This window comes from Anomaloglossus baeobatrachus, chromosome 8 (assembly GCF_048569485.1).
Source record: "Anomaloglossus baeobatrachus isolate aAnoBae1 chromosome 8, aAnoBae1.hap1, whole genome shotgun sequence".
Lineage (NCBI taxonomy): Eukaryota > Metazoa > Chordata > Amphibia > Anura > Aromobatidae > Anomaloglossus > Anomaloglossus baeobatrachus.
The window spans coordinates 253512148-253537212 of NC_134360.1; the positions used below are offsets into that span (position 1 = coordinate 253512148).

The 25065-nt window shown below is 41.8% G+C and overlaps 1 protein-coding gene across 1 annotated transcript in view; it reads right to left on the reverse strand.

The window, feature by feature from the left end:
* Positions 1–1317: 1317 nt before the first annotated feature.
* Positions 1318–25065, reverse strand: part of FAF1 (Fas associated factor 1) — a 330141-nt gene continuing 306393 nt past the window's right edge. The window contains exon 19 of the mRNA XM_075320555.1: positions 1318–3667. Within this exon, the coding sequence (XP_075176670.1) occupies positions 3584–3667 (84 nt within the window). The 3' untranslated portion in view covers positions 1318–3583. The remainder of the gene's footprint in view (positions 3668–25065) is intronic.

Here is a 25065-nt window from a genome sequence, read left to right on the forward strand (position 1 = left end):
ATCCGGCCGTTTACACGGCTCGCTTAGTCTACGTTGAGCAAGTCGTAGATTCTGCAGCATTTTGGATCAGAGGAGGAAAAGTTCTGAATTATTTGGAGGATTTCAAGTATCTTGTATTGGTCTGTAATTTATTCAGCGTTAAATATTCACATCATGCATATATGTAACGAGGCACACACTGCAAATAATGCACCCTACCTCTTCTGCCTAAATTTAGGGGAAAATAAAAAATAGAACAAAACAAAAAACGGAAAAAATTATATAAATGACCGATTGCAACCAAAAGCTTAAATCAGAAATAAATAACTGGCATCTTGACCAAAGTATATTCTTCAAATAATCCCTCACATCAGTTCAATGTAATACTGTAAAATCTTTATGGAACGTTTTGCTCATCTCACGTCATCTTAGATTAGACAAAGCATTTTTTTTTAATTTTTTAATTTTAGCTCTTCTGAAGAATTAAAAAGGTAGAAAATTCAGACAAGGTCCAGGATCCGGAAAAATGAGATTAAAAAAGTACTAAGACGCTGGATGAGTAATTGAGAAAATCTAGAATGAGGCAATAAAAATCCCAATACAGTGATGCCGAGTATCCGTAATCTCTGACGTAGTTTATTTTTCTGCATATTTAACGAATAGGGGTTTATGGGATTGGGAAAATGGTCTTTATTTCACCGGGAACAGGACCGTGCTGCAATACCAGACGCAACCGCTGCAGTACCAAACACCGCCTATAGGTGACACTTTATCCCCTTGATACTATCCCTTTAATAATGATCTGGAGGAATCCATAAACTTCAGTTATTTTACACTAAACAGTGTTTAGGTTATGAAAAGTGGGGACCTAAATATATTTCTTACCAAAAAGTCAAGAGAAAAAAATTCCATCAGGAGATGGAACATTTCACATGACAGGGCAGCGCTCGGCTCCCCTCTCATCATTGCTTTCAATTGTACCGGGATCCGCGGCGCAGGGCCCCCTGACTCTCGGGCCCCATAGTGGTCACGTGGACTGCCACCACTGGCGGTACGCTGCTAGCTCCTTGCCGACTACGCGTGGGCCACCCAGCAGTCCAGGGCCCCGCCACTTGCCCGGGTGCGGACGCTGACACTGACTGCATGTGTATGGGATGTCATCTTTCATTGATGGGACTAGCTCTGGATTTCTGGGAAGAAAATTTAGATCTCATCTTAACAAGTTAGGGTCCCTAAAGCATACAACTGTAAAATACAGAAATTGGAGATGAAGGGTTAAAAGTCATGCTGCTGTCCACAAAGGAAAATGTTGGTGCTTGAAAGAGTGATTTTATTCAATGTGTTTCGGAGTTGAACACTTCATCAGGATAATCATGATGAATAATCGGGACCATCCTGATGAAGGAGTTTTCAACGCCGAAACGCGTCAAATAAAATCACTCTTTCAAGCGCCAACATTTTCCTTTGCGGACAGCAGCGCGACTTTTAACCCTTCATCTCAAATTTCTACACTTCACGATGTGGGGGGGCTATGGCAGCTGTCATCATGAGCCTCAGTAGTGGTTGTGTCTAACACAACCCCTCCAGGTGAGCAGGCTCCACTGTCTTCTCAGATAAAACCCTATTTTCCCTTCCTAATCTAACGCTAAAATACAGGCACAAACGGAAAAAAATGGGAAAGCAGAGTCTTCAGAATAGCCAAAAATACGGAGGAGATTTCAAGTTGGACACATATTCGGTGGATTAGAAGTTCATCGCTCTACTTACTGCTGAGAATAGCAAGAACTGTGGGTGCCACGAATTCACCGATGTGGCTGCCACTGATTAACTGCAACCTGCAGACTTTAAGGAGGGTTCGCCACTAAATACATTTATATAGGTTACAAATTCAGGACTGATGAAGGGCCGACTGATGGCACCCCTGTGGATGCAGAAGACAGGAGTCCAGAAGTGCCCTGTATATATATATATATATATATATATATATATATATATATATATATATATATATTAGAATGCTCTACAGACGGTCTGTCAAATGGCCACCATCGGAGGACTAGTAGGTCATTTTTCAGGTACGTATACAGCGCAATTGTTTAGTCAATTTGAGTCAGTCGCTTTTTTCCTTTATGGATTAACTATTTAGTATGTAAAGTTAAGTGAGTGAAGACCCCGATATTCCCTCCACTCACTGAAATCTGATGCAAACAGAAAGGCAGTGAACGGCAGTTTTTTTTAGGATTAATTATGTGCACAAATCCCATTCTGAATAAATGGGTAAAGACTTGCAAAGTCTTCCCTGTATGGATACAGCAGATAGCGGGGCGCAGATACTCGGCATTACTGTGGCGGTCATTTTATTTCTTTTCTAGAATTAGGAGATATTTAATGGGGAAATCCTTTAGAAAAAAAAGATCTTCTGACAAATGAGAAATCCATATGAAGCCGGTGATCTCACGACACCGGCGATGTCCAGAATGAAAGCGTTCTTTAGGAAGCTCGCACCCCTCCGACACTGCAGAGATAATGAAAAGCGGAAGCAACTCAAACAAAAGCTCAGAAAAGGGAAACTAATATCAGTCCATTCAGCAGGTACCATGGTGAGAGCAAAATGAGCTCGGAAAAGTTCTGTAGAACTAGCAATTGTTCCAATTATTCTTTTGCTCATTCTTACGAGTCCAGTGGGCGGTCCTACTTAGGTAATGACCTTTTTTTTATACAGGAAACGCATCAGTCACTGAGTAGGACCACCCCCTTGACTTCTATGTCCAGATATTTGATAATCTTTCTTGCATAAGCAAATAGAATTCCTGTTTAACTCCACCCACTGGACTACTCAAAAATAGCAGAAGTTACTAGTTCTACTGAATAAAATTTCTGCTTAGCCCCGCCCACTGGACTACTCAGAAAGAGCAGAGATTGCTAGTTCTACTGAATAGAATTCCTGTTTAGCCCCACCCACTGGACTACTCAGAAAGAGCAGAGATTGCTAGTTCTACTGAATAGAATTCCTGTTTAGCCTCACCCACTGGACTACTCTAAAGTAGCAAATGTTACTAGTCCTGACGAATCTTTTTACTCACAAATATGTATAATCAATCTGCTCAGTTTTTTGTTTTTACTCTGATATAGGTTACCTCCAGATTGGACTGAATTTTTAAAGTGATGGGTTCCCTTTAAGAAAAGTTTTACACAGGTAAAATAATTTGGAAAATCTTAACTCTCTAGAGCCTTTTCACTTTGGAAATCAGAGGATCAAAGACTTCAATGTGATCTTCTCACATGTATTTATGACATCTGAAAAAAAAAAAAAAATCTGTTTTTTTTTCTGTTATTTTGTTGCCTGAATTTCCCCTTTAAGAAAACTAAAGTAATTTGTTGTGAGAACAGTGCATTGTTACATGAGAAGCTGGATGATGGGTATCTGTAATATTTAACATTTGTATTGGTGGTGATCTCCGGCCCCAGAATTGGGGGGCTGCAGGCTCCCGCTGCTATGATGCATGTGCGCAGCACTCCGGGGGTGGGAGGTGACAGAGTGATTTTCTTTATCCAATACAGCAGAACCTCCTCCACTGCTTTCACAGTCCGCGCGAAGGGAAAGTTATTCCTTGGCTTCCAGGAAAAGTGTTTCCTGAGGATATAGCTTAAGATCCATGAGAGTCCTGCTGGGATCCAGTTGGGTGATCTGGAAAACAGAATTGTGAGAGATAATGAGATACATTTTAATGTAAAGCCTTTCTCCCAGTATTCCCCTGCTGAATCAGTGTCTTTACATAATAATATGCCATGCAAAAAGACTCGAGAAGTAGAGAGGTAATTTAGCTAATTATCAGTTAATCTATGCCTAAGCTAAGCTTAGGAGTCCAGTGGGCGGTCCTAACTCAGACATTGACCTTTTGTTTTCTATGCAGACACATAGGAGAAATGCTGCCAGTCACAGAGTAGGACCGCCCCCTTGACTTCTAAGGACAGAAGTTTGACAATCCTAACTTTAAGACCATAAATAATGATCAATGCCTTAGGAGAACCGCCCACGAGACTCCAAAGCGCCCCCCCCCAAAAAAAGAGAAGTTTAAATGAATAAAATTACTGATTCTATTGAATCTATACCCCCTCACATACAAATAAGTATATCAATTAAGATGCATTTAGATGCTGTAACACTCGTGGCCAGTGTAGGGGCAGCGAGTGGGGTTGGTGGACCCACTAGGCCACAGGGGGTCCCAGGCTTATCCTTTCGTGGGAGGGCGTTAACTAAGCGCCAACCACAAGGAAGATGCCAGGTACCACTCCCAGGGCAGTGACAGGGACTGTGGCAGCAGAGGCAGCAGATGGACTCCAATACAGGTGGGCTGGACAGGAATGGGGGCATGGCAGGGACAGATAGATAAGAGAAGGCAGACTCAGGTACATGTGACTGACATAGGGGTAACGGGACCTTAGCTAGACAGACAGGACACTGACTAACTGGGAACGTTGCTCAGGCACCTCCCCAAATGGGAGGGTGCCTTAAATAGCACTTGCAGGAAATGGCACTTTGGCCCTTTAAGAGGAGGGTAGGTGTGCGAGCGTCTTAGGTGCCCTCCTAATAACCCTGCGCGGCATGTACAAAAGTCCGGGAGAGGGAGGAGGCAGCAGAGCACATGGGAGGCCGCGCGGTAGCGGTAGAGAGCGGAACCTAGCTGGGGAGGGGAGTAAGGTGGCGTCTCAACAGGGACACCGGCGCTACAAGTGCAATGTACATGAGTAGGGATGTGCGAACACAGACTTTACCAAAAAGACAATTCGGGCCTTTACGTATGAACACCACTCATGTGCGCTGTGCTCAGGTACGCTTGGTGCTCGGGTACAATCGGTGCTCAGCCCAGTGCGAGTCGCTTGCAGTCTTTGAATGGCTCACACTGGGGGTAACAACAGCGTGATCAGATGTAGTGTGCAGCAAACAAACAAAAAAAATTGTAAAACAAACCCTGCTCTCCCTCCCCTGGAAGTGATCTGTTTATGGCGGGCTGCATGTGTCCGGAGACCTGAACTGCCCAATCAGTGACTTCCATTGGGGTCAGGTCAAGGCCGGGTCCAAAAACTAACATTAAAAACGTCTGGCTGAACCCGCCGGACCGAATTTCCACGGGTCCGCTCATCTCTATACATGAACAACAACCCTCGATGGGAGCAGCATTTGGTATACCTCTGACTTCAGGTCTCCCTGTATACACCTGCTGGTTCGGTGTCTGTACATAATATGCATCATTTTTTATAATTCTTTGCAATTTCCCCATGAAATACAAAGAATAGTGATGGGCGAATAGAAAGATATTTGGATTCTTGGTACCGAATACCTGGTGCGATTCCAGGATTCGCAAGTCAATGGGGAACCCGAGCAGTTATCTTGAAGATTTCCCAGAAAATGCTGGGGTTCCCCATTGACTTGCATTAGGTTTGTTATTCGGGAGGAATACTGGAATCTTATTAGATATTCGGTATGAATAATCCAAACCCAAAAATCTAAGTTTTCATCCATCACTAACAAAGAACTAAAGCTTTATCTGTTGTAATGCAATGTAGCAGCATGCAATCATTCAGGGCATCAAGTTGCTAGGGGAGTTTTTATTGGACCCAAATCTATATGGATCCATACGATGGTGACCGATACTTTACAAACAGGCATACTGAGGGTCTTGCTTAAAGTCTAACTAAACTGTTGTCCCTTTTTTATTTTATTTTCCAAAACGTTTTTTATTGATTTTTCAAATTTGTAAAAACATGACAAGTATCATTGCAAAAGAAGAACATTCGTCTGACAAAATGTGACATAGAGGTGGGTGATACCCCAATTTGTAGTTCCATGTTGCTGTTCGATTTAAGATAGTATACAGTAACATTAAACCAAAACAGAGGTAATGAAATATAATATAACATATGCAATACAATTCGTTAAATCTCTGTGTCGTCCCTGAATGATTTCAATTTTGCTAGCGTGTCTTGGTATTCCCAACCGTCTCGTCTCCCCCTCCCGCCAGAGCCCCCTCCTAGGTGATTCTCAGTTTACCCAGGCTGTCCTGGATATCGCTCAGGATATACCACTCCGAGTGAACAAAAGGTGCCATCAGGTTAATTATTTCTCCCTGTGTGAATTGGCTTTCAATAAAATGTCTCCATCTCACAAAAAACTTGGCTGTCAACCCATCTTTATCCCTCTCCGCTTCTAGTTTTTCCCACTTCAGAAGGTTGTGTAGTTCGCCCACAACCTCCTTTATGGATGGGCCCTCCCTTTGAATCCAGTGTTTTAAGATGCAACGCTTAGCTATCAAGGCTATGTCATGCATTATTGCGTATTTCCTCTTTTCCTGCGTGCTCGGTCCTCCTCCTACTCCTCCCTCAAAGGAGTGGAAAATCCACACCATTAAGTCTAGTTTGCTGAAAATTCCCCATGTTGACTGGGCAAATAGTCTGACTTGGTTCCAGAACCTAGCGATTGTCTCACATTCCCATAGCCCATGCAGCATATCCGTTTTTTCTTTTTGACACTTAGGACACCACCTATCCCTACCTGGTATGTTGAAACCTATAATGGCCCTATGTAGAATTCTGAATTGAGTGTCTCTCCATCTCTCATTGGTAATGTGTTTCCGCACTTGTACCCATCCTCTCAGTATATCATCCACCACTTCTTCCCTTCCCAATTGTTTCCCCCACGCTTTTAAAGTCCGACTATCCTCCCGAGAGATAAGCACCCCCCTTAGCGATCGATAAATTTTAGAGACATTTATACTTGTTACATCACATTCCAGTAACTCATCAATCGAACTTCTGTTCAGCTCTCTTCCAACCACACCCAGGTCTCCTATTATTCCATGTTTCAATTGTTCATACTGGATGACATGTGAGCTATTAAGGTTGTACTTATCCAGCACTTCCCGACCTGTCATCCACCTCCTGTCCTCCACATTCATAACATCTATCATTCTCCTGACTCCCCTCTCTTTCCATCTAGTAAATAGCTTGTTTTCTCGTCCCAGGGGAAAATTTGGGAATGCCCAGGGGTTCAAGTACTTGGACACTTTCCATGAGAGCCCCAGTTTTTTCCTTACCGACTTCCATGTTAGCATGGTGTCTCGGAATATAATTGAGTTCCTTATGTGCCCTTCAACCCTGGATAGTGGGGAGTGCAGAATGGACGTCAGATCCCACGGTGACGCATATTTAGTTTCCATCGCATGATCTGAGTGCCTACTCGTTCCTCTCACCCAATCAATTACATGCCTCATGATACATACAAGATTATACCCTTGGACATCTGGAAAGTTTAGACCTCCCTCCTCTGCTGACTTCATCAGCGTACGCAGCTTTATTCTGGGTTTCCTTCCCCTCCACAGAAATTCTGTATACGCGGAGTTGAGCTTATTCACATCCTTTAGTTTTAGCAATAGCGGGATTGTCTGGAAGGGATACAGCAGCCTAGGAAAGCTCATCATTTTTATCAGGTGACATCTTGCCAGTAATGGAAGTGGCAGACCTTTCCATCCCTTTAATTGAACTATAATTTTCCTGATTAGCGGTCCATAATTCAAGTTATAGATTGTTTCCACCGATCTTCCTATATGCACTCCCAGGTATTTAATTGAAGATTGTGCTATAGGAATTCCACATAGACAGCCATCCCTTATTTGTCCCCCCATTGTCCCATGATGCCCCTTTAGGAACATGATCTCGCATTTTTTTTTGTTCAGTTTGAAACCAGAGAATGAGCCAAATTTTTCAATCAAGGCAAGAGTCTGTGGCAAATCCGCACCGGGGTCCCCCATATAAAGTATGATGTCATCAGCAAAAAGCGCTGTCTTTACTTCTGAACCCCTTATCTTGATTCCTTTAAAGCTATTTTATCCCTGTAGTATTCTTGACAACGGCTCGATTGCCAGGTTGAATAAAAGAGGAGATAATGGGCAGCCCTGTCTTGTTCCCTTCATCAAAGGGAACACGTCTGATAGAAAGCCCGGAGTGTGAACCCTAGCTCCCGAGTTGGCATAAAGGTTTCTAATGTAAAGTCTCATCTTGCCTACAATCCCTATGGCCTCCATTACCCTGTCTAACCACCCCCAATTTACATTATCAAACGCTTTTTCTGCGTCAAGTGTAACTAGGGCAGGTCTAGCCCCTCCCTCAGTGAGACCCAGTCTAACCGCGTCTACCACTAGAATTGTCTTTCGGATATTGGTAACGGCATTTCTCCCCTTAATAAACCCCACCTGGTGATTCGTAATGATCCTAGGTAAGATCTCGGCCAGTCTATTAGCCATGATCTTGGACATAATTTTTAAATCCTGATTTATGAGCGATATAGGTCTATAACTAGAGGGATCATCCAGGTCCTTGGTTCCCTTGGGGAGTAATTTAATATATGCTATGTTGGAATTTTTGGGTATTTCCGCCCCTCCCAGGAAAGCATTAAAGACTGAGGTTAGATCCGGCGAGATCAGATCCTTCAGAGCCTTATAGAATTCACTATTGAAACCGTCAGGTCCCGGTGCCTTGTTGGTGTTAAGCTCCCCAATTGTTCTCGTCACCTCCTCTACTGTGATATCTGCGTTTAAGGCACTCAAATCTTCCTCCGTCAAGCTAGGCATTTGGGCTTGTCTTAGCCACTCTGCCTCATCAGTCATGTCGTTATTCCCTGACCCATATAGTTTTCTATAGTAATCTCCCAACAGTTTATTAATGTCCTTAGGATCCGTAGTCACCTCTCCCCCCTTTGTTTTCAGTTTAGAGATCACTGTCATCTTTCTGCTGCCCCTTGCCAGATTGGCCAACATCCTTCCCGCCTTGTTGCCAAACCTATGTAAGTCAACCTCCTTGTGCGACCAGAATAGTTGTTCCTTTTTTTTGGCCCATTCGTCAAATCCCTCTTTTGCCTCCAACCATCTGCCTTTTGTCATGGGAGATCTATTTGTCACATAATTTGTATATGCTACCCGTACTGCTTCACTATGGAAATTATAATTCTCATTGGTTTTCCGTTTGATCATGGCTGCGTACCCCACCAGACGGCCCCTTAGGACCGCTTTTGCCGTTTCCCAAAATATCACTGGGGACTCTCTATGTTCCTTATTGTCCTCTGCGAATTCTCCCCACCACTCCTGTAGCACCTTATGGAAATTATCTTGCCTGAGAAGGAACGATGGGAATCTCCATATGATATCGGTACCTCTCCTGAATTTCTCTCTAATGCCCAATCTCACCGGACTATGATCAGAGATCACCATATTCTCTATCACACAATCTTGCGTTCCACTCAGTAAGTCTTGCGAGATCCAGAACTGATCAATACGTGACCAGCTATCATGAGGGTGAGAGAAGTGTGTATACTCTCTGTCATGTGGGTGAGTTAGTCTCCAGATGTCTTTCAGTCCTACGTCTTCTAATGTTACATCCCTATTGTCTAAACTCCTGCCCACATTAGCTGTCCCCTCCTCGCCCCTCCTCCTGTCTTCAGCTGAGTCTGGGACAGTGTTAAAATCGCCTCCCACTATAATGTTAGCCTCCCCATCTGCTAATATGGTGGCCTTTATGTCATCATGGAATGTGATTTGTTGTGAATTTGGGCCATAGACATTATAAATACTGAGTTTACCCGCTGGACTAACGATTGTTAAGTGCTGCCACCTTCCATGGTCGTCTGCCTCATGTGCCACTACCTCATGACTGAATTGTTTATTTATTAGAATCATAGTGCCCGCTTTTCTACCTTGTGCCGCTGCCCCGTAAACGGTGCCCACCCAATGTTTCTTCATGCGGAAAAAGTCCTCCCCCCCCAAGTGGGTTTCCTGTAATAAGGCAATGTCTGTCTTTAGTCTTTTCAGATGTCTCAATATCATTGCTCGTTTGTTAGGTGATCTCAGCCCTTTAACATTCCACGTAGTTATCTGTATCATGTTAACCTGTGTATTCTGCTTTTACTACTCCCTCCCCTATGGGCCCCTGCATCAAGGAAGACGAGATGTTCGACACTAGAATCACAGTTGGTACCACAAAATCGACACTCCCTTTCCCCACCTTGCAAATATAACAAATACAACAAAAAGCATGTAACTGTAAAACATATTTTCCCTTCCGAGAAATCCACGGCGTTTCCCGCCACGTTGGTGAGCTCCCCTATTCCTAGCCAAAATATGTAGCTCCCTAATCACCCCCCAAAAAATATATGTTCTATCCCCGGACTAACTTGAATAAGCCTTTGAAAATTATGTAAAAATTAGCACAGTATGTCAAAACCTCAGCAAGATTCTCCAGTCCTACTTATCTCTGACTCCAGGTAGCCATCAGTCCGCCCAGAACAGGCCCACTTCATTTGAATTTGGATGATGTTCCTGGACAAAGGAGAAAAAGAAAAAAAGAAAAAAAAAGACCAAGGGGAGAGAAGATGGAGAAAGAAAGGAGAAGAACAAAAAAAAAAAAAAAAAAAAAAAAAAAAAAAGAGGGGGGGAAGAGGACCCAGACTTTGGGATGTTTTCCTCTCTTTTCTCCCTTCCCCCTCCTCCTCTCACCTCCCCAACCCTCTCTCCGTAATGCATCCTCCTCAACGCCTCTCCCTGTTTGGGAAGAGAGAAAAAAAAAAAAAAAAAAAAAAAAAAAACAGGCAAAAAAAGGAAAAACAATGAGCGAGTTCCAGTTCAGGTATCATGGTTTCTCTCCAAGGGTTGGTTCCTGTGTTCCAGGCGAGAATTATGCTGTCGCCTCCATATCTCCTTCATCCTCCCATTGCGATCCACAGTCATCAGTCCCCTGCATCCACCTCTCTCCTGCTGTGTCCTCCTGTGACTCCTCGCTCACATCTTCCTTATCTCCTGTCTCCTTGCTCATATCTCCCTTATCTCTCCCCTTCCAGCTCTGTGTTTGCTTTTCTGTGTCTCTCACCATGCGTTCAGGCTCCTCCCCCATCAGGCTCGGCGCCATTATCTTATCTTCTCTGTCCATATCAAAGCTTCTCCAGGCTGATTCACTGCTCCCAGAGCTTCTCAGGAGGTACCGTTCCATAGCTGTCTGCTTTAGGTAACCTCCTGTGCTGCTCTCTGTTTGGTGGCTCGTCCGGGGGGGTCTGTTTTTAGTCGGTTTCTGTGAGGGGTGGCAGGAGCTTCTCCCCTAAGCTGCCACCTCAGCCAGGACAGGAACAGGAAGTCGTCCCTTTTTTAATAAAATTGTCTTTGCACAGTTCTGAATCCTTGTAATATACTCTGTCACCTTGTATCGCTTCCTATTCTCTGCTGTGTAGTGTGAATCTTTGTAATATACTCTGTCACCTTGTATCGCTTCCTATTCTCTGCTGTGTAGTCTGAATCTTTGTAATATACTGTGTCACCTTGTATCGCTTCCTATTCTCTGCTGTGTAGTGTGAATCTTTGTAATATACTCTGTCACCTTGTATCGCTTCCTATTCTCTGCTGTGTAGTCTGAATCTTTGTAATATACTGTGTCACCTTGTATTGCTTCCTATTCTCTGCTGTGTAGTGTGAATCTTTGTAATATACTGTGTCACCTTGTATCGCTTCCTATTCTCTGCTGTGTAGTGTGAATCTTTGTAATATACTGTGTCACCTTGTATCGCTTCCTATTCTCTGCTGTGTAGTGTGAATCTTTGCAATATACTGTGTCACCTTGTATTGCTTCCTATTCTCTGCTGTGTAGTCTGAATCTTTGTAATATATTGTGTCACCTTGTATCACTTCCTATTCTCTGCTGTGTAGTCTGAATCCTTGTAATATACTGTGTCACCTTGTATCGCTTCCTATTCTCTGCTGTGTAGTCTGAATCTTTGTAATATATTGTGTCACCTTGTATTGCTTCCTATTCTCTGCTGTGTAGTCTGAATCTTTGTAATATACTCTGTCACCTTGTATTGCTTCCTATTCTCTGCTGTGTAGTCTGAATCTTTGTAATATACTCTGTCACCTTGTATCGCTTCCTATTCTCTGCTGTGTAGTGTGAATCTTTGTAATATACTCTATCACGTTGTATCGCTTCCTATTCTCTGCTGTGTAGTGTGAATCTTTGTAATATACTGTGTCACCTTGTATCGCTTCCTATTCTCTGCTGTGTAGTGTGAATCTTTGTAATATACTGTGTCACCTTGTATCGCTTCCTATTCTCTGCTGTGTAGTGTGAATCTTTGCAATATACTGTGTCACCTTGTATTGCTTCCTATTCTCTGCTGTGTAGTCTGAATCTTTGTAATATATTGTGTCACCTTGTATCACTTCCTATTCTCTGCTGTGTAGTCTGAATCCTTGTAATATACTGTGTCACCTTGTATCGCTTCCTATTCTCTGCTGTGTAGTCTGAATCTTTGTAATATATTGTGTCACCTTGTATTGCTTCCTATTCTCTGCTGTGTAGTCTGAATCTTTGTAATATACTCTGTCACCTTGTATTGCTTCCTATTCTCTGCTGTGTAGTCTGAATCTTTGTAATATATTGTGTCACCTTGTATTGTTTCCTATTCTCTGCTGTGTAGTGTGAATCTTTGTAATATACTGTGTCACCTTGTATCGCTTCCTATTCTCTGCTGTGTAGTGTGAATCTTTGTAATATACTGTGTCACCTTGTATCGCTTCCTATTCTCTGCTGTGTAGTCTGAATCTTTGTAATATACTCTGTCACCTTGTATTGCTTCCTATTCTCTGCTGTGTAGTGTGAATCTTTGTAATATACTCTGTCACCTTGTATTGCTTCCTATTCTCTGCTGTGTAGTGTGAATCTTTGTAATATACTGTGTCACCTTGTATTGCTTCCTATTCTCTGCTGTGTAGTCTGAATCTTTGTAATATACTGTGTCACCTTGTATTGCTTCCTATTCTCTGCTGTGTAGTGTGAATCTTTGTAATATACTGTGTCACCTTGTATCGCTTCATATTCTCTGCTGTGTAGTCTGAATCTTTGTAATATACTGTGTCACCTTGTATTGCTTCCTATTCTCTGCTGTGTAGTCTGAATCTTTGTAATATACTCTGTCACCTTGTATTGCTTCCTATTCTCTGCTGTGTAGTGTGAATCTTTGTAATATACTGTGTCACCTTGTATTGCTTCCTATTCTCTGCTGTGTAGTCTGAATCTTTGTAATATACTGTGTCACCTTGTATTGCTTCCTATTCTCTGCTGTGTAGTGTGAATCTTTGTAATATACTGTGTCACCTTGTATCGCTTCATATTCTCTGCTGTGTAGTCTGAATCTTTGTAATATACTGTGTCACCTTGTATTGCTTCCTATTCTCTGCTGTGTAGTCTGAATCTTTGTACTATACTGTGTCACCTTGTATTGCTTCCTATTCTCTGCTGTGTAGTCTGAATCTTTGTAATATACTGTGTCACCTTGTATTGCTTCCTATTCTCTGCTGTGTAGTCTGAATCTTTGTAATATACTGTGTCACCTTGTATTGTTTCCTATTCTCTGCTGTGTAGTGTGAATCTTTGCAATATACTGTGTCACCTTGTATTGTTTCCTATTCTCTGCTGTGTAGTGTGAATCTTTGCAATATACTGTGTCACCTTGTATTGCTTCCTATTCTCTGCTGTGTAGTCTGAATCTTTGTAATATACTGTGTCACCTTGTATCGCTTCCTATTCTCTGCTGTGTAGTCTGAATCTTTGTAATATACTGTGTCACCTTGTATCGCTTCCTATTCTCTGCTGTGTAGTCTGAATCTTTGTAATATACTGTGTCACCTTGTATCGCTTCCTATTCTCTGCTGTGTAGTCTGAATCTTTGTAATATACTGTGTCACCTTGTATCGCTTCCTATTCTCTGCTGTGTAGTGTGAATCTTTGTAATATACTGTGTCACCTTGTATTGTTTCCTATTCTCTGCTGTGTAGTCTGAATCTTTGTAATATACTGTGTCACCTTGTATCGCTTCCTATTCTCTGCTGTGTAGTCTGAATCTTTGTAATATACTGTGTCACCTTGTATCGCTTCCTATTCTCTGCTGTGTAGTCTGAATCTTTGTAATATACTGTGTCACCTTGTATTGCTTCCTATTCTCTGCTGTGTAGTCTGAATCTTTGTAATATACTGTGTCACCTTGTATTGTTTCCTATTCTCTGCTGTGTAGTCTGAATCTTTGTAATATACTGTGTCACCTTGTATTGCTTCCTATTCTCTGCTGTGTAGTCTGAATCTTTGTAATATACTGTGTCACCTTGTATTGCTTCCTATTCTCTGCTGTGTAGTCTGAATCTTTGTAATATACTGTGTCACCTTGTATCGCTTCCTATTCTCTGCTGTGTAGTCTGAATCTTTGTACTATACTGTGTCACCTTGTATTGCTTCCTATTCTCTGCTGTGTAGTGTGAATCTTTGTAATATACTGTGTCACCTTGTATCGCTTCCTATTCTCTGCTGTGTAGTGTGAATCTTTGTAATATACTGTGTCACCTTGTATCGCTTCCTATTCTCTGCTGTGTAGTCTGAATCTTTGTAATATACTGTGTCACCTTGTATTGCTTCCTATTCTCTGCTGTGTAGTCTGAATCTTTGTAATATACTGTGTCACCTTGTATCGCTTCCTATTCTCTGCTGTGTAGTCTGAATCTTTGTAATATACTGTGTCACCTTGTATCGCTTCCTATTCTCTGCTGTGTAGTCTGAATCTTTGTAATATACTGTGTCACCTTGTATCGCTTCCTATTCTCTGCTGTGTAGTCTGAATCTTTGTAATATACTGTGTCACCTTGTATCGCTTCCTATTCTCTGCTGTGTAGTGTGAATCTTTGTAATATACTGTGTCACCTTGTATTGTTTCCTATTCTCTGCTGTGTAGTCTGAATCTTTGTAATATACTGTGTCACCTTGTATCGCTTCCTATTCTCTGCTGTGTAGTCTGAATCTTTGTAATATACTGTGTCACCTTGTATCGCTTCCTATTCTCTGCTGTGTAGTCTGAATCTTTGTAATATACTGTGTCACCTTGTATTGCTTCCTATTCTCTGCTGTGTAGTCTGAATCTTTGTAATATACTGTGTCACCTTGTATTGTTTCCTATTCTCTGCTGTGTAGTCTGAATCTTTGTAATATACTGTGTCACCTTGTATTGCTTCCTATTCTCTGCTGTGTAGTCTGAATCTTTGTAATATACTGTGTCACCTTGTATTGCTTCCTATTCTCTGCTGTGTAGTCTGAATCTTTGTAATATACTGTGTCACCTTGTATCGCTTCCTATTCTCTGCTGTGTAGTCTGAATCTTTGTACTATACTGTGTCACCTTGTATTGCTTCCTATTCTCTGCTGTGTAGTGTGAATCTTTGTAATATACTGTGTCACCTTGTATCGCTTCCTATTCTCTGCTGTGTAGTGTGAATCTTTGTAATATACTGTGTCACCTTGTATCGCTTCCTATTCTCTGCTGTGTAGTCTGAATCTTTGTAATATACTGTGTCACCTTGTATTGCTTCCTATTCTCTGCTGTGTAGTCTGAATCTTTGTAATATACTGTGTCACCTTGTATCGCTTCCTATTCTCTGCTGTGTAGTCTGAATCTTTGTAATATACTGTGTCACCTTGTATCGCTTCCTATTCTCTGCTGTGTAGTCTGAATCTTTGTAATATACTGTGTCACCTTGTATCGCTTCCTATTCTCTGCTGTGTAGTGTGAATCTTTGTAATATACTGTGTCACCTTGTATCGCTTCCTATTCTCTGCTGTGTAGTCTGAATCTTTGTAATATACTGTGTCACCTTGTATTGCTTCCTATTCTCTGCTGTGTAGTCTGAATCTTTGTAATATACTGTGTCACCTTGTATTGTTTCCTATTCTCTGCTGTGTAGTCTGAATCTTTGTAATATACTGTGTCACCTTGTATTGTTTCCTATTCTCTGCTGTGTAGTCTGAATCTTTGTAATATACTGTGTCACCTTGTATTGTTTCCTATTCTCTGCTGTGTAGTCTGAATCTTTGTAATATACTGTGTCACCTTGTATTGTTTCCTATTCTCTGCTGTGTAGTCTGAATCTTTGTAATATACTGTGTCACCTTGTATTGTTTCCTATTCTCTGCTGTGTAGCCTGAATCTTTGTAATATACTGTATCACGTTGTATCGCTTCCTATTCTCTGCTGTGTAGTCTGAATCTTTGTAATATACTGTGTCACCTTCTATTGCTTCCTATTCTCTGCTGTGTAGTCTGAATCTTTGTAATATACTGTGTCACCTTGTATCGCTTCCTATTCTCTGCTGTGTAGTCTGAATCTTTGTAATATACTGTGTCACCTTGTATCGCTTCCTATTCTCTGCTGTGTAGTCTGAATCTTTGTAATATACTGTGTCACCTTGTATTGCTTCCTATTCTCTGCTGTGTAGTCTGAATCTTTGTAATATACTGTGTCACCTTGTATCGCTTCCTATTCTCTGCTGTGTAGTCTGAATCTTTGTACTATACTGTGTCACCTTGTATCGCTTCCTATTCTCTGCTGTGTAGTGTGAATCTTTGTAATATACTGTGTCACCTTGTATCGCTTCCTATTCTCTGCTGTGTAGTCTGAATCTTTGTAATATACTGTGTCACCTTGTATCGCTTCCTATTCTCTGCTGTGTAGTGTGAATCTTTGTAATATACTGTGTCACCTTGTATTGCTTCCTATTCTCTGCTGTGTAGTGTGAATCTTTGTAATATACTGTGTCACCTTGTATTGCTTCCTATTCTCTGCTGTGTAGTCTGAATCTTTGTAATATACTGTGTCACCTTGTATTGTTTCCTATTCTCTGCTGTGTAGTCTGAATCTTTGTAATATACTGTGTCACCTTGTATTGCTTCCTATTCTCTGCTGTGTAGTCTGAATCTTTGTAATATACTGTGTCACCTTGTATTGCTTCCTATTCTCTGCTGTGTAGTCTGAATCTTTGTAATATACTGTGTCACCTTGTATCGCTTCCTATTCTCTGCTGTGTAGTCTGAATCTTTGTACTATACTGTGTCACCTTGTATTGCTTCCTATTCTCTGCTGTGTAGTGTGAATCTTTGTAATATACTGTGTCACCTTGTATTGCTTCCTATTCTCTGCTGTGTAGTCTGAATCTTTGTAATATACTGTGTCACCTTGTATCGCTTCCTATTCTCTGCTGTGTAGTGTGAATCTTAGTAATATACTGTGTCACCTTCTATTGCTTCCTATTCTCTGCTGTGTAGTCTGAATCTTTGTAATATACTGTGTCACCTTGTATTGCTTCCTATTCTCTGCTGTGTAGTCTGAATCTTTGTACTATACTGTGTCACCTTGTATCGCTTCCTATTCTCTGCTGTGTAGTCTGAATCTTTGTAATATACTGTGTCACGTTGTATCGCTTCCTATTCTCTGCTGTGTAGTGTGAATCTTTGTACTATACTGTGTCACCTTGTATTGCTTCCTATTCTCTGCTGTGTAGTCTGAATCTTTGTACTATACTGTGTCACCTTGTATTGCTTCCTATTCTCTGCTGTGTAGTCTGAATCTTTGTACTATACTGTATCACCTTGTATTGCTTCCTATTCTCTGCTGTGTAGTCTGAATCTTTGTAATATACTGTGTCACCTTGTATCGCTTCCTATTCTCTGCTGTGTAGTCTGAATCTTTGTAATATACTGTGTCACCTTGTATTGCTTCCTATTCTCTGCTGTGTAGTCTGAATCTTTGTAATATACTGTATCACGTTGTATCGCTTCCTATTCTCTGCTGTGTAGTCTGAATCTTTGTAATATACTGTGTCACCTTCTATTGCTTCCTATTCTCTGCTGTGTAGTCTGAATCTTTGTACTATACTGTGTCACCTTGTATTGCTTCCTATTCTCTGCTGTGTAGTCTGAATCTTTGTAATATACTGTGTCACCTTGTATTGCTTCCTATTCTCTGCTGTGTAGTCTGAATCTTTGTACTATACTGTATCACCTTGTATTGCTTCCTATTCTCTGCTGTGTAGTGTGAATCTTTGTAATATACTGTGTCACCTTGTATTGCTTCCTATTCTCTGCTGTGTAGTCTGAATCTTTGTAATATACTGTGTCACCTTGTATTGCTTCCTATTCTCTGCTGTGTAGTCTGAATCTTTGTACTATACTGTATCACCTTGTATTGCTTCCTATTCTCTGCTGTGTAGTCTGAATCTTTGTAATATACTGTGTCACCTTGTATCGCTTTCTATTCTCTGCTGTGTAGTCTGAATCTTTGTACTATACTGTGTCACCTTGTATTGCTTCCTATTCTCTGCTGTGTAGTCTGAATCTTTGTAATATACTGTGTCACCTTGTATCGCTTCCTATTCTCTGCTGTGTAGTCTGAATCTTTGTAATATACTGTGTCACCTTGTATTGCTTCCTATTCTCTGCTGTGTAGCCTGAATCTTTGTACTATACTGTATCACGTTGTATCGCTTCCTATTCTCTGCTGTGTAGTGTGAATCTTTGTAATATACTGTGTCACCTTGTATTGTTTCCTATTCTCTGCTGTGTAGTCTGAATCTTTGTACTATACTGTGTCACCTTGTATTGCTTCCTATTCTCTGCTGTGTAGTCTGAATCTTTGTACTATACTGTGTCACCTTGTATTGCTTCCTATTCTCTGCTGTGTAGTCTGAATCTTTGTAATATACTGTGTCACCTTCTATTGCTTCCTATTCTCTGCTGTGTAGTGTGAATCTTTGTAATATACTGTGTCACCTTGTATTGCTTCCTATTCTCTGCTGTGTAGTGTGAATCTTTGTACTATACTGTATCACGTTGTATCGCTTCCTATTCTCTGCTGTGTAGTCTGAATCTTTGTAATATACTGTGTCACCTTGTATCGCTTCCTTTTTTCTGCTGTGTAGTGTGAATCTTTGTACTATACTGTATCACGTTGTATCGCTTCCTATTCTCTGCTGTGTAGTCTGAATCTTTGTAATATACTGTGTCACCTTCTATTGCTTCCTATTCTCTGCTGTGTAGTCTGAATCTTTGTAATATACTGTGTCACCTTGTATTGCTTCCTATTCTCTGCTGTGTAGTGTGAATCTTTGTAATATACTGTGTCACCTTGTATTGCTTCCTATTCTCTGCTGTGTAGTCTGAATCTTTGTAATATACTGTGTCACCTTGTATTGTTTCCTATTCTCTGCTGTGTAGTCTGAATCTTTGTAATATACTGTGTCACCTTGTATTGCTTCCTATTCTCTGCTGTGTAGTCTGAATCTTTGTACTATACTGTATCACGTTGTATCGCTTCCTATTCTCTGCTGTGTAGTCTGAATCTTTGTACTATACTGTCACCTTCTATTACTTCCTATTCTCTGCTGTGTAGTCTGAATCTTTGTAATATACTGTGTCACCTTGTATTGTTTCCTATTCTCTGCTGTGTAGTCTGAATCTTTGTAATATACTGTGTCACCTTGTATTGTTTCCTATTCTCTGCTGTGTAGTCTGAATCTTTGTAATATACTGTGTCACCTTGTATTGCTTCCTATTCTCTGCTGTGTAGTCTGAATCTTTGTACTATACTGTATCACGTTGTATCGCTTCCTATTCTCTGCTGTGTAGTCTGAATCTTTGTAATATACTGTGTCACCTTGTATTGCTTCCTATTCTCTGCTGTGTAGTCTGAATCTTTGTAATATACTGTGTCACCTTGTATTGCTTCCTATTCTCTGCTGTGTAGTGTGAATCTTTGTACTATACTGTATCACGTTGTATCGCTTCCTATTCTCTGCTGTGTAGTGTGAATCTTTGTAATATACTGTGTCACCTTGTATTGCTTCCTATTCTCTGCTGTGTAGTCTGAATCTTTGTAATATACTGTGTCACCTTGTATTGCTTCCTATTCTCTGCTGTGTAGTCTGAATCTTTGTAATATACTGTGTCACCTTGTATTGCTTCCTATTCTCTGCTGTGTAGTGTGAATCTTTGTACTATACTGTATCACGTTGTATCGCTTCCTATTCTCTGCTGTGTAGTGTGAATCTTTGTACTATACTGTATCACGTTGTATCGCTTCCTATTCTCTGCTGTGTAGTCTGAATCTTTGTAATATACTGTGTCACCTTGTATCGCTTCCTTTTCTCTGCTGTGTAGTCTGAATCTTTGTAATATACTGTGTCACCTTGTATTGCTTCCTATTCTCTGCTGTGTAGTGTGAATCTTTGTAATATACTGTGTCACCTTGTATTGCTTCCTATTCTCTGCTGTGTAGTCTGAATCTTTGTACTATACTGTATCACGTTGTATCGCTTCCTATTCTCTGCTGTGTAGTCTGAATCTTTGTAATATACTGTGTCACCTTCTATTGCTTCCTATTCTCTGCTGTGTAGTCTGAATCTTTGTAATATACTGTGTCACGTTGTATTGCTTCCTATTCTCTGCTGTGTAGTCTGAATCTTTGTAATATACTGTGTCACCTTGTATCGCTTCCTATTCTCTGCTGTGTAGTGTGAATCTTTGTAATATACTGTGTCACCTTGTATTGCTTCCTATTCTCTGCTGTGTAGTCTGAATCTTTGTACTATACTGTATCACGTTGTATCGCTTCCTATTCTCTGCTGTGTAGTGTGAATCTTTGTAATATACTGTGTCACCTTGTATCGCTTCCTATTCTCTGCTGTGTAGTCTGAATCTTTGTAATATACTGTGTCACCTTGTATTGCTTCCTATTCTCTGCTGTGTAGTCTGAATCTTTGTAATATACTGTATCACCTTGTATCGCTTCCTATTCTCTGCTGTGTAGTCTGAATCTTTGTAATATACTGTGTCACCTTGTATCGCTTCCTTTTCTCTGCTGTGTAGTCTGAATCTTTGTAATATACTGTGTCACCTTCTATTACTTCCTATTCTCTGCTGTGTAGTGTGAATCTTTGTACTATACTGTATCACGTTGTATTGCTTCCTATTCTCTGCTGTGTAGTCTGAATCTTTGTAATATACTGTATCACGTTGTATCGCTTCCTATTCTCTGCTGTGTAGTCTGAATCTTTGTAATATACTGTGTCACCTTCTATTGCTTCCTATTCTCTGCTGTGTAGTCTGAATCTTTGTAATATACTGTGTCACCTTGTATCGCTTCCTATTCTCTGCTGTATATTCTGCCTCGTTCATGCACTTACAGGAGCTGTTTTGATCAATAAGACTATATCCGACCTCCTGAGCGCCTCTCGTCTCCCCTCCCAAATGCTCAGCAAATGTTGTCTGCGCAGAGGAATAGGAGCAGACACCGGAGCACAGATATCTGCAAATCATCTACTCTTCATGCATGAACAAGGCAGATGAAACATCACTTTCAGTGTGGAGCTTACAAGGAACGGCAGAAAAATAAAGATAGATTACATTCCAAAGATTCAGAACTTTTATAAACAAGGATTAATAATTAAATACATTTAAAAAATATAGTTATTTATCCTTAAAAGTAGTCTGCATGATTGCTGTGTTATGGAGTGCCCCGAGTCCTAATACAGCAGGTTCCCCTGCAGCACCACTAGAGTTCCCAACTCGCAGTATCGTGATCAGTGACGGCCAAACTCCGCTCTGCTACATCGATAAAATGAAATGTTCTAACATAAACACAGCAAAGCTCACATACAACAGGTCCACGTTGTGTGATTTTTTTGTTATTGCTGCAAATGATGTCTGAGGGGATTAAAGGAAGGTTATAGGGGGTTAGAAAATGCCACCAAGATGCCAATTAAAATGAGGTTTCTAGGTAATTATGTATGAAGGGCACCCCTAGTGTGAGCAAACGAGGCATGTGACTGCTGGCAAGTGTCAATACCCACTGCAATCCCCTGCCCTGGGTGATATTATATATATACACATATAGATACACAAACACAATTATCTCCTTGTCTAAATCTGTCTATCAGCCATCTGTTTATGAACTAGGTAACTATCCAACCTTCTATCATCCATCCATTTATCTATGCACTAGCTAACCATCCATCCATCCCTCTAACCCTCTCTATCTCTCAACCCCTATCTCCACATCCCTCTATCCATCCCTCCCCTCTATTCATCCATCCATCCCTCTATCTAATCCGCTCTCTCAACCCTCTCTCCCTCCCTCTATCTATCCATCCCTCCATCCATCTATCCCTCTCTCCATCCCTCCTCCCTCTATCCATCTATCCCTCCCTCCCTCTATCCATCCCTCCCCCTCCCTCTATCCATCCATCCCTCCATTCACGCCTCCCTCTATCCACGCCTCCCTCTATCCATCCATCCATCCATCCCTCTATCCATCCATCCCTCTATCCATCCCTCCCCCTCCCTCTATCCATCCATCCCTCCATTCACGCCTCCCTCTATCCACGCCTCCCTCTATCCATCCCTCCTCCCTCTATCCATCTATCCCTTCTTCCCTCTATTCATCTATCCCTCCCTCCCTCTATCCATCCCTCTATCCATCCCTCCCCCTCCCTCTATCCATCCATCCCTCCATCCACGCCTCCCTCTATCCACGCCTCCATCTATCCATCCATCCCTCTATCCATCCATCCCTCTATCTAAGCACTAGCTAACCATCCATTTATAAATCCATACCTCTATCTATCTCTATCCATCTATCTATCTCTCTAGCTATCACTGTCCATCCATCTATCCACTATCTAACCATCCATCCGTACTAGAAGGGGGAGATGGCTGACGGCCAAACCATAGACATCCATCTAGAGTTTATGGGGGGCCTAAGGCTATGTGCCCACGGGACTCTGTATCTGCGGATTTTTCTGCATCAAAATCCACAGCTTTCTCCCGGAATCCGCACCTTTTCATAGGTGCGGATTTTGTGCGGATTTGACGCGGATTTTGCGATTTTTTTTAATTCAATTGAATAGGCAAAATCCGCACGAAAATCCGCAACAATAATTGACTTGCTGCAGATTTCCGCTGAGGAAAAATCCACAGCGTGGGCACAGCATTTCCCAAATGCCATAGAAATGGCTGGGGAGTAGCTGTGCTGCAGATTTCTGGAAAATCCGCGGCTTTTCCGTGAGAAATCCGCGGCAAAATCCGCGCATTTTCCGCAGCGTGGGCACATAGACTTCAGGTCATTGATATTCCAGATTTTATAATATTTTGGATTAATACACAATTTAATAAAGCAAATAAAATTCATCTTAGGGCAAACAAACATAAGGGAAAAATAAAAAAGGACTGAAATAGATAATTAGATTTTTTTCAGAGGAGCCTAATAATATTGTATCATCTCCTTCACCCTCCGATTTATCGGATTCCAGAAGTAAAGAATGTACAGTTACATACTAATTCTCACACACACATAATATAGTATGTGTAATATATATATATACGGTATATAAACACATAACAGACATGTAAGGACAATGTGCCGATATTAGCTTTGAGATCCCAGAATGCATTGTACACATTGAGATGTAGGAGGCCTCCACAGCCTTCGCCACTCCAGCTCTTGGGGCTGTAATTCCCAGCGTTCCCTCACCTGTTGGGAGTTGTAGTGTGGCAATATCTGGAGTGGTGAAGGTCTGATTTCATCACAGAGTTGATACTTAGTGATTTGATGCCAACTAGACGGAGAACGTAGCAGCGCACGGTAGAGGCCGGCACGTGGGTGAATTATTCGTGGTGGCCTCTGGCCCGGCCGGTTTAATAACACGATATAACTCGGCATCGCTGATTTTTGAGAGTTGCCGAAATGAAGGTGGTAACTTCCTCGGCCGGGGAATTGCTGCCCTAATTATCCGGAAAGCCGGATTGTGTCTGTTTTCGTCTCCTTGTTGTGTTACGTGGGTTTGTGGTTAAATGAGCATACTGCTATACTTAACCCTACATGATGGAACAGCTGCTGGGAGACGCGTGGAAGGTGGGACGTGGCGAGACGTCGCCGCTGCCTTAAATACCTATTACTGCTTTAGGAGCGGCGCGCAGTCCCTCCAGATGGGGCACCGGCTAATTAAGGAGGCGCGGGACCTCGGCAATGATCGAAGATGCCCATTTCTCCATCGTTCTTTCTACTTTGGAGATGTTGGGATAGGTTCAGGCGGAGGACCGTGGGTGACATGAGAAGGGGAGGGTCTGTTTATACCCTCGATTTCAGCTTGCCTTCTGTTTCCAATGCACTAAGGGATTTGCCGAATTGCCAATGTTTACACCATTACCCAATTACTGAATATGCGCCTGCTGCATCTGTCAACAAACAGAGCTGTTGTCGCTTTGTTTTAGCGGCTCTTCGCTGTCCCCCTCCCTCTTCGTATGGCTCATCGTTCTGCTTAATTAGCATCCCATAACCTTCTGCATCGTCAGACGCTCGGGTCTGTTGGATGTAAACAGTTCATTTTCTGCTAAGTCGGATCCATAATGCGCTTACACTTCAAAAAAAGAAAAGAAAATGACGATGGCAAATGAAAGAAATGTAATTTCTGCCCCCTGTGGAGGCGCCAATGGGGGCCCCATAATGGTCCTACACATTCTGGCAAAGCCCGGACTACTCCTAGGGCAGAGCGGCATGGTGCCCATACACCTTCAAGGGCAGCTGTGCGTGCATGTATTCTGACAGGGAGAAAGATGGCAGACACCTCTATCCGCAGCCTTTCTCCATTGAGAACAAGTGATTGGCCATACTGAAATTCAATATGCCCGATCCTGCTTTGCTCCAACATCATCTGCCAGATGGAAGGCCTCAAAACACACAAAAAAGAATACGTTTATGCTACACTAGCAATGTTTTTTTAGCCACATTTTAGACCTGATGTGGCTGGTGTACTTACTCTGAAAATCTAAGTAAGAATGGCTGTGTAATCCTTTAAGAAACTATAACTCAATCTAGATGGACTGACAGCTCCTCAGTGTCCCTCCTCCCTGCTGCTATCTCACACTGCTCAGTACAAGCTGCTGCTGTCAGTCAGGCTGGGAGGCAAAGACTGAATATATTTAGACCCAAAAGCCTTTTCTTTCCATAACTGGACTCACTCATCTTAAAGGCATTGCCTACTTTTACAATGATGGCCTATCCATAGGATAGGTCATTAATGTCTGATTGGCTGGGGTCAGACATCCCGCACCCCTGCCGATCAGCTGTTCTCGGTCCCGGTGGCGGAAGCAGGCAGCCAAAAATGCTCAGTTCCGGCACTGCTCTGTCTT